The 11,077-nt window shown below is 42.2% G+C and overlaps 1 protein-coding gene across 1 annotated transcript; it reads left to right on the top strand.

Moving 5' to 3' along the window:
- The first annotated feature begins 5,137 nt into the window (after positions 1-5,137).
- LOC133344166 (androgen-induced gene 1 protein-like) lies at positions 5,138-10,672 on the top strand. The gene is made up of 6 exons (XM_061554171.1): positions 5,138-5,440; positions 8,722-8,874; positions 8,988-9,089; positions 9,372-9,487; positions 10,036-10,187; positions 10,378-10,672. Exons 1-6 carry the CDS (start codon positions 5,282-5,284, stop codon positions 10,404-10,406), a joined length of 711 nt encoding a protein of 236 aa, XP_061410155.1. The 5' UTR covers positions 5,138-5,281; the 3' UTR covers positions 10,407-10,672.
- Positions 10,673-11,077: the final 405 nt, after the last annotated feature.

Below are 11,077 nucleotides of genomic sequence, written 5' to 3' on the forward strand. Positions count from 1 at the left end.
TCCTCTTCACGGCTTCCTGGGTGCTCGGTCGAAAAAATGCAAATACGCCGGCTCGGTTAATCCCACGCCACCCTAATGCGTAACTAGGGATGTACCATGTTCAGCTTTTTGAACGATAATTTTGGACCCCGGGTTTGCTCGCAATGTGTAAGTGCAAATTGATTGCTTTGCTTTGCTGACTTGTGTTTTTTTTTAAGTATATGGTGCGTTCTATGAGTCTAGAATTTTTTTTGTATCATGTTAATGAACGACCTTGCCGTTTGAAACATGCATGTTTTTGATGTTGCTGCAAACAGGTTTCTATGGTATAACCAGGTGCATCACCTTCCCCCCATAGAAAATGAGCATTTCCCAATATGCTTTTCCTGTGCCAACGTAAACCTATAGCCTGAAATCTCACTTCCTTCTGTGCTAAAGTGCGTTGAAGCTCATCGGATTCAACGAGTATTGATACAGATTCTGTTTTAATTTTGATCAGCACCAGGATACGGTAGCCATTGAGCCTATGAATTGTATTGTGTCAAACATGATTACTATTCTTAAATGTCAGCGGATGGGGGAAAAATATATATTGATACCAATAAAACCCTGACCCACCTACCAATTGACATTAGTGAAGCAGACGATAGTGATTCAGCTACATTCGCAAGTAAGCCAAAGTGAACGTAAACACAATGCACAATTTAACTATACTGTACTGTATTGTAAAATGTACTACATGTGCTGGCTATAATCGTGTAGTTTTGCACTGTGTAGTATGGTGTCTGTGAACCTTAACCGTGATGGCACATAAACCAGGCTATGTATGTGCAGAGTTTAAAATAAACACACATAAACTGTTTTTTCAGCAGTATGGACCACACCAACAGAGATGGGGTATTTGCTTCACGAAAAATTGCTGGATAGAGTATTGCTTTTCGCATTGGCAACCCAATAGCAGTTGTTTAACAGGTCCTGATTACTGATGAGACCCCTTAGAAACTCAAAACCTGTCCAGAGTGTATAGTACTTGCTTCAACAAATGTGTTTGGAAAAGTATTATTCACAGTTGTTTACCCAGCAAAGGCTCCAATAATTTCACGTCTCTTCTTTATAAGGAGGTTCCTGCCAAGTTATCGCAGTAGCTGGAGCAATGATTGACAATCACACTCCCAATGAGAGTAATTTGCGGGTAACTTTTAAAATGTGGAAACTGTTGTAACCATGACGCCGACACACAATGGCCAAACTCTTCGAATGAGATGACAGAATAGTTTTAATTTCCTCTGCAAAGCAGACAGCGCGTACGTAATTGTTACTACAGCCGCAGTAGTAACCAGGGCGTCCGCAAGATTCGAACCGTGGACAAAAAATATTGTAATCTGTATGTGGTAATACAGAACGGGGACCTGTTTATTTGATGTAGCTAAATATATCGCAGTCACCACATTATTCAGCACTGTTGCTTTAGCGATGAAGGGGGAAACAATGGTTATTGTATTACATGGAGTGGCGACTAAACAATGAAATGTAGGAGACCCATCTTATTTATTAGACCAGCAGGACCCCGCGTATTTCCCGTGATATTAAAATTCGTGAAACGCAAACGACACGGACTCCCGTCCCACCAACATTTCGGCTCAACATAAACACCAAACATCAACGTAAAGGTGCGGTGACAAGCGTTATCAAGCGATGCCGATTATTGCTAACACTCTCAAGCGCATTTGGATGCGAAACGTGCTCTCAACAATGAGCGTTAAATAACGGGGCATGAATGCAACAAAAATATAATATTCATGCACAATGAGGGCGAACTACGGAGTGCGTAGCAGACGCGAAAAGGCATTTGCCCACCTCATGTGGACTTTTCCAACTGAGTCCGAACGCCGGGGGGAGGTGGGAATAGCCCCTTGGACATCGTCGAATCGTTAATTGGCTTAGATTGCCTATTGCAAGCGCGTGTAATGAAACAACGAGGGCTGCTATTCGCGTAACTCTCAAACGTTGCCCGTTGTTGCTATCATCAAGTGCGTTCCACAACGGCACATGGCCTCCTTGACATTCGCAATATTGGGCCGATCGCAAGAGTTAGGTCTTCGTGTTGTCTGCAACGTGTGATCTTGTGTTTTGATTTAGTGTGCTGATCTTTAAAGGAGCATTTTAAAAAATGGTATACTCCTACTGATGCTCCTGCTGTTGTGGAGTGACTCATGCAGCCAGCTATGGCTACAGGGTTTGGTGGTACATGTTGTTTATGTCGTTTATTGTTAAATTTCGGTAACAATTCCTATGATGACTGTTACATTGCTTATGGCTTTATTTTGGTGATTTCGAAAAGTTTTTGGGTTTGGCCATGTTTTAGATTTGAAGCTTTCGTGACTGCAAGGATTCATATTCTTAGGTTTTTTCCGGTAAAGTCACGTAGGTAAAACATCAAAATTAATAGAAATAAATAAAATAAAGATCACGACGTTTCGGAGGCAACACAAGTCTCCGTCATCAGGTGGGACCGTCACAGCCAGATTAGCTGCATCAAGTGAGGCAATGATTCAAGATGTAATCCCTTAAAAGCGAGTTGAGGGGGAGGAGAGGGGGGGGGCTCATCAGAATGTGGCAGCTAATCTGGCTGTGACGGTCCCACCTGATGACGGAGACTTGTGTTGCCTCCGAAACGTCGTGATCTTTATTTTATTTCTATTAATTTTGATGTTTTACCTACGTGACTTTACCAAAAAAAACCTAAGAATATTTGGCCATGTTTGTTTGTTGTAGTACGGAGTTAGAATGATGGCTTTAATCTACGTTGTCTTGTGGTTGTTGTTCGACTTGCATCCCACTGGGATTTTTGCCCAGCGTTGGTGTACGGTGCTTTTTTTCTGGAAGGCTTTGCAGTTTTTCCTGGATTTTCTGTTTGCGCAGTCACTTTAAGATGTTTTCTTGTTCATGTTTTTGTCTTTTGTTTGTTGCGGTTGCACCCGATTCAAGAGCCGAATGGCTCACAGGGCTATACCAAACAAATGAAACTGAAAACTGAAACTGCATCTTGGTTCCAAATATTTAGCAAATGTAAATACAAAAAATACTCGCGAATTTACTCCAATTGTGAGTGCGCAAAGCAATCATCGCTCCCTACTGCGATAACCTGGCAGGACCCTTCTGAAAAAAGTCAGTGAGGCTTTCCTGGGTGTAATGATAACAATGGTGTTCATTTCCATTCACATTTGTTTGAACTCTGAACTGGTTTCGACTTTGTGGGTCTCAGCAGTCAGCCCGTTAATGCTATCGACTTCCTGAACAGATGTATCACTTCATTCATTGAATGAATGGTTGCAAAAAGCGATCCAGTATTGTAAATCCGGCAATATTTAGTTTCCATGAAGCAAAAAGCATCAGCTTTATCGGTGTGTTCCATACTGCTGGTAATAAAGCACAAACTACTTGTACAGTACGTGTACGTGTTTATTTAAAAGTTTGCACATAGATAGCCTGGTTTAAGTGCCATTGCGGTTAAATGTTTACAAACACTGCATTGCACTACACCGCCCATACATACATCCACAATTAAAGTCAACACATGCAATCCGTTTGTTTAAATTGTGCATTGTAGGTACATTCACTCGTGGTTTACTTGTGAATTGTAACTTTATCACCATCATCAATTGGTATGGTAGGGGGGGGAGTCAGATTTGTATAAAACATTATTTCTATCTGCTGACATTTAAGAATACTGTAAAAATGTTTTCCATAACAAAGGTTTTTTTTGGGTTCGATCGCGTAAATATAAATGTGTCGTAAAACCCGCCACCTGACAGGTATGTAGTGTATAGTGTAGTATATAGTAGCGTAGTGGATAGTAGAATATCTGTCATCCCATACGGTTTACCCTGTATTCTTGTACAGGGAAATTGGGTTTTGAGGTCCATACGGCGTACAGCCGTTTCAATACGGGCATTTATTTATTTGTTTGTGTTTCTCCCTTGTGATGGGACTTTGTATGATGAACTTTGACATGTTTATAGGCACGGGATGTTCTGTATTAAGGTAGGGCACTGATACGGAGTTGGCAGGTATCGGTTTGCCACGTAAACAAAACGTGCCAATTAGTTTTACGACTTCAGAACACTGTTGTGTGTTGGAGAGTAAACCCACTGCAACATTTTACAATTTGAGTACTGCGACGTTTACGCTGGTGATTACAACAACCAGCTTCATCAGGCGATTTGCCAGAATTGTCAAGACGTCTTCCTTCTTTCGATCTTATTAAATAGAGTAAAGGTAATGTCACCACTGTGAGCCTATCAGGTGCGAAGGCCAGAGGGGTGGTGAACAAAAAATTAATGGATAATATTTGTAGCAAATGCCTCCGCGTTAAACTGTACTAATATTTGACACAATGTGTACAATTAATGGGTTTCTGTCTGTCCATACTGGCGCGCTCATCTAACGTTAACATCTTGCCACCGTGGCTATGAGATGTTAACTACCTCGCCTGGTATACAGGAGGTCGTGGGTTCGATCCAAATCCTGACGATGCCTGCTGTGTATTTAGAGTTTGTCTCTCTCTCTCATCGTCATCATCACAGTGGCTCGGAGATGTTAACAACCTCGCCTGGTATACAGGAGGTCGTGGGTTTGATCCCGACCCTGACGACGCCTGCTCTGTATTTTGAGTTTGTGTGTCTCTCTCTCATCATCATCATCATCACGGTGGCTAGGATATGTTAACAACCTCGCCTGGTATACAGGAGGTCGTGGGTTTGATCCCGACCCTGACGATGCCTGCTGTGAATTTTGAGTTTGTCTCTCTCTCATCATCATCACGGTGGCTTGGATATGTTAACTACCTCGCCTGGTATACAGGAGTTCGTGGGTTCAATCCTGACCCTGACGACGCCTGCTGCTGTAGATGTGGACTTTGCGCGTCTCTCTCCCCGTGGTTGCGTGGATTTTTCTCGGGGTCCTCCGATTTTTTTTCTTACGGGGGAAAATGTCCACATGATGATAAGCCACTTCCGTTGAATTTATTATTTAGTGTCCAGGTCGCTTCTGCAAAAAGAGCCGCATAGCTCGGCGGGGCTTTACCTGGCAAAACCCCAAAACTAGTTTAAATGTTTTGTTTAAAATGAAACTCCCAAACCCCCCATATGTTTTCAAGGAAGTGAACATGGTACATCCCGAGTAACGCACCGGCGTAGCGCCGCAGCCGTATCAGCTGCTCTTTTCAATCGAGCACCCAGGAAGCAGCGAAGACGAAGAAGAAGAAACGGAACAATAGGAACAATAAGAAGAATAAGAATCCATGGCTGGCCGCTTGAGCACCACGTGGCTACTGGCGCTGCACGCAGCCACCACGACGTGGTACGGCACCACCGTGGCCCTCCACGTGGACAACACCGCCACGCTGCCCGGCTCGCTGAGCTACGGAGGCCACTGGAAGTACCTGACCTTCATCGACTTGGTAAGTGTCGACCGTGCGAAGTGTCGGTCCCGGGCCTCCCGTGGGTTGACTGAGCCTTAAATGAGTGCACGTTGCGGTGTGGAAATTATCGCCACTTGGGAGATAAAGGTGGCCGGGCGTGGTGCTGGCAATTCGTGCGCTGTTCCGGCCACGATTCGAGTTCAAGGCCACCAATGCCCAGTGACGATTATTCGAACCGGTCCTGGGCCTCCCCTAGGTCGACTCGGCCTCAAATGAGTACCTGATGTGGTGTGTGCAATTATCGCTACGGGGGAGACAAAGGCGGCCTTGATAATAGGTGCTCGCTAACAGCCCTTGCCCCCATCATTCTGTGAAGGCTACACGGGGGATCTTTCTCTTTGAAGTGCATTCACAGTAGGGAGCACAGATGGCGCACCTGGGTCCATCCCGTGACCCCCTCCCTCCCTTCCACACTTCACGTGGCCTCAAAGTGCACCTAGCCTGGCACGAGCGCCGCTGTGAGATCGTTACTGCCACTTAGTGTGGCCGAATGGGGATGCGGTGGTGGTTGTTGTTGTTGTTGCTGTGCATTCATTTGTAGCAATTCGCCAAGAGCACATACTCAAAGAGTATGTGTTGCAAACTCTTTGATTATTTGGGTAAAGTCACGTAGGTGAAAATAAAAATAAATAAAATCACGACGTTTCGGAGGCAACACAAGCTTCCATCATCAGGTGGGACCACAGAAAAAAAACAATTACTGTAGTTGTCCCACCTGATGACGGAAGCTTGTGTTACTTCCGAAACGTCGTGATTTCATTAAGTTATAGGTGTTTTTTTACCCTTTTATCTGGCAACAAAGCTGACACCTTTTTTTTACAAGGAGTCATGTTTGCATTGACCACAATACCTGCGGTCGGAATGCAAACAAAAAACACAACTCTGATAATGTATGAACTTTCCTTGAAATCGATTGGTCCACACCCGAGACAGCTTTCCTTAGAGCCTAGTCTCACATGGTGTTGGACCAGATGACGCCAAAAGGCGCACAACTCAAAGACACCAATTATCATATTTTGCTACTGGCAAAGGAGGTTGCAATGGTGTTAAGTTATTTTTATTTTCACCTACGTGACTTTACCAAAAGAACCAGAGAGTATGGATTCCTGCAGTCACGAAAGCTTCAAATCAAGATTGTGTCTTCTGGTTTTGTTTTTATATAAGCCAGCCTCTGCCTCCCCTATTCATACCGCAGTACACAAGCTTCTAATCATACCTGTAAACCCATAGGGTTTACTTAAATGTGATGCCTTATAATCTAATCAGTATGATTATACATGCCTGGCAACTTGTTACAGACCAATTCAAACCTTATTAATCACCCGTGCCCTTATACATCTCAATGTGCATGCTACAAAGTTCAATCACAAGGGAGAAACACAGAGAACAAATGTTCTCTGGGTCTTTCGGTAAAGTCACGTAGATAGGTACAAATTAAACAAATATAAAGTGAACATTTTTTTGCCCGTATTGAAACGGCTGTACGCCGTATGGATCTTCATGGGTTGACAATCCTTACTAATTGGCTGTGTCGGGTGGTGGTGGCTTAACGACACATTTATATTTACGAGATCTAACCCCCCAAAAACCTTTGGATATTGGTCGCGAAAGTCCACGTGTTAAACAGAACAATACAAGTGCCCTTACATAGACGTGTGTGGAATAACGTGCACATGCATAAATACGCGGTGTTTAAATGTTGTCAATGTGTTTAACTGCTTGACAATATACGAAAGACAGATTATTTTATACATGTTAAATTCTGGTCGGATCGTGTGTGTGGGATGTATTGCTCTGGTCTGGAGGGCACAGGCAGAGAGGAGACTTCAGTCAGCCGAGCAGGCCACTCCAAATCCGGGTAACAATTCAGGAAAACGGGCTGCAAATGTGGGCCTAAATTAAAACCACCAGCATTAAAACAATGAAGCATTATTGTGACTTTACCTAAAGATCCAAAGAAAAATACGCAATGCAACTGGAATGTTTCGCCGAGTTCACAAAACAAAGTTATTTGCCCATTAACACGTCCGAATGCGTGTTAAGGATTTCGTTTTCCACGCCCACGTTGCCAATTCCAAGATAACGCCTCGATTTATGGAGAGAAGCCGATTCTCTCTTTTTTTTTAACTCGATAACCTTTCGCAATGCACAGAAATCCTTGATTAATTTTAGAATTAATGTTCACGTACGAATTACACGTCTCAATAGCGGAGCCTGGACCGATTAAACCTCGCAATGTGATTGTGAAACCCGGAAGTGAATGGCCGGGTGGCTCACTCCCCCACGTGGCTTGTAGCCCCAAGATCAAAGCAAAGAATCCCACCACCACTGCAACCAGAAATGTGTAAATTGTACGGACACTACTGTCGATTCAGTAGACACAAGGTGTTGAAAATATACAGCGTTTAAATGTAGCTTATTTGTATAAATGTTTGATAATTGAGACATTTTGTTAATATGCAGTATTACGAATATGTATGTATATTCTTAATAATCAATCGTTATTTTAATCCATAGTAAATGTTTTTTTTGGTTAAATCGTGTAAATATAAATGTCGTTAAAGCCGCCACAGCCAATTTGTAACGTTTGTAACGTAAACAGAACATGCCAATTCGTAACGAAATCTACATTGACAACCTGATTATGACGTTTCGACAGTAATTACAACTAGCTTCATCAGGCGACATCCAGATTTGTGGAGAAATCCTCTTGTTCCTTAAATAGCGGGATAGATATAATGACGTCACGTGTTAGCCCTCCTGAAAAGGGGGGTGGGTTAATGAATATCAAAAAAAATTTGCAATGGATATCCATTGCCGGTTGGGTTATTAAATCAACGTACATTACACATACTCTGTTCTTGTACCTTCTGTGGTTTGCGTGTAATAAAATAGCAGTACCTGTTGTCTGCTTACAGGTAATCCCCATTTATGTATGGTGACCTGTATAGGCATGCTTTTAAACAATGTATTATTTGATGTTATTTAAATGCGTTATTGAATATTGTCGATTATTGAGGATATATTGAATGCATTTAAGGAATGCTATTGAATATCAAACAAATAATTAAACATAACAACAAATATGCCATGTATACGATATTGAATAGCTCACGGTAATGCAATGTCCTCTTGAACAACGTACTTGTTAGATGACATTTAAGCAATGCATGGTCTAAACATTATTTAACTTTACGTGAAAAATATTAACGTTTTATTGCAATTATTGAAATGTACGCTGCGTGTTTCTCATATCACAGATTCTACAGTTGGTCTACTTCGGTATTTGCGTGTTGGTCGATATTTTGGCACTCACCCAAGGGAAAGCAAAGGCAAAAGGGAGAAATGCCCTGCAAACATTGACGCAACTGCGAGACAACGTTTTTACCACCCTGGCTTTCCCTCTGGCAGCGGTGAGTTCAGAGGCACGCATTATTCTCCACCTGTCTTAATATTTTTTTTTGTAAATCTCGAAAACGCGTGATTGCACTCATGTTTGTTTTTCTTGTGTGTTTTTTTTGACCAGTTTGTAATGACCTCATTCTGGACCATTTATGCTGTTGACCGTGAGTTGGTGTACCCGAAGCAACTGGATGGGATTATCCCAAAATGGCAAAATCACGCAATGGTAATGTGCTGAATTGAAGCCTTAAGATGCAATGAACATTGTCGGCATTTTTTCTTAACTGTAGTTAGTAGTTACCGTAATACACTTCAGTTTATGATTGTGCAAAACACTTACATTTTTACGTATTATCTGCTGCAGTGAAGTTTACTAAGAAATAACTATTACATTTAGATTGAATTTATAAACACATAAGTGTACCTGCATTTGTAATTTTGCTAAATGTTCGAACAGGTGTCTGTCCACAATGAACAGCGATATAAAAATGTCCCTTTCTTTTCACAGCACACCACAATTGTACCAATAGTGCTGGCAGAGATGTATGCAACACGACACGTGTACCCTTCCAAGAAGGCAGGCATAGCGACTCTTGCAGCTTTCAGCATCACCTATGTGTCATGGTAAGCCCACTCGGTAGTAAATGTATTATTTTTAAATGACTTCACCAATTTTGATTTTACACTTACCACGCAGACCTACAAAGAACATGGTAACCAAGAGCAACGAATTTTATGGCCACGAGTTGCATTAGATAAATGAGTATTTTTGTTTGACGGGTTCAAAATGAAACAAACGTGCCATGAAATTTTGATTGACAGTTCAAACATCAAACGATCTCACATTTGAATGCACAGATGATTATAATCAGATATACAAATGTGATGGGCATCACACGTACACAATAATGGTTTCTGGCGAATCCAAAACGATTGAAGGGAAAGCGAATGGGTTTGGATTTGACTGACGAAATCAATCCTGGCTGTAGACATTTCCTGGATGCACAGCACTTTGTACAGACATGAACCGAGTATTATTGCATTTAACTTTGCTTGGGAGATTCCTACAAATGTACGATGACTGAAGGGATAAAGAAACTAACTTTCTATAGCTAATGCTTGTGTATGTTCATTTTATTTCTCCCCAACAACCTGGCGCACTTTATTTTCAGGATTATCTGGGTTAAACATTATGCTGACATCTGGGCATATCCATTGCTGAATGAAATGAACTTCGAAGCCATGGTCATATTTTTCTCTTCTTCCTTCATCATTGTGATTGGATTTTACATCCTGGAAGAGAAGTTAAACAATCAATTTTGGGGTGAGTGAATTTTAGAACACCACGACTGTAAAATATATTGTCAACAACTGCTGTCTGTTCACATTTCTATTCACCTGTATTAAAAATTTTTAAGACGCTATAAATGCAAATGATGGAAAAATCTACTGCAAGCTTGTTGGTGTAAATTAATGTAATCAATAAAGGAATCATATTTTTGTATTCCTAAAAGGTGTGGAGAGAAAAAAGAAAGGAAGATAAATACAAAGGCTAACCAGCTTCATAATCAGCCATCAGTATCTGCTGGTGACAATAAAACAATGAATGAGGATGCAACAATAACCACACAACCACATATGCGCAATACAATGGACTGCAAGAAAACTACTGTAACAGTGCACACTGAATCCTATAATTATAGCCAACACTGGCATTCTTAGAAAATAATTGTGTGTGGTAAGAATTTGAAATGACTGAATTATTGTCCAATATTGTATTTTTTATCAATAAATGTCTTTGTGGATGTACTGGCTGGCTTCATGACAAATGTATAGGCAACTTTGAACTACCTTGTTAGTATTACACAACACATTCCTGCGGAGGGAGCTGGTAGGAACGTTGGGTTGCTTGGTCAATGGCCAGGGTCAACGGCGGCGTGGTGTATTCCGCAAATATGGCCGACTGTGAGGGTCGGCACAAGCCGGCGTGAGTAGGTTAAACGTTGAGTTTTATAAGGGCACCACGGGGTGACCAGCCCCTCCCCATCCAGCCCTACTCCTCCCACCCCCCACCCACCCAGCCCCTCCCCACCCAGCCCCACCCCCCACCCACCCAGCCCTCCCCTCCACCCCTCCCATTTTTTGATGCACGACGGACGGACACAATAATCCCGTGGGCTGGTGTAACCAGGAGGTTCCTACCAGTAAGTGTGT

This window comes from Lethenteron reissneri, chromosome 19 (genome assembly GCF_015708825.2).
Source record: "Lethenteron reissneri isolate LAM-NWPU_2019-01 chromosome 19, ASM1570882v1, whole genome shotgun sequence".
NCBI lineage: Eukaryota > Metazoa > Chordata > Hyperoartia > Petromyzontiformes > Petromyzontidae > Lethenteron > Lethenteron reissneri.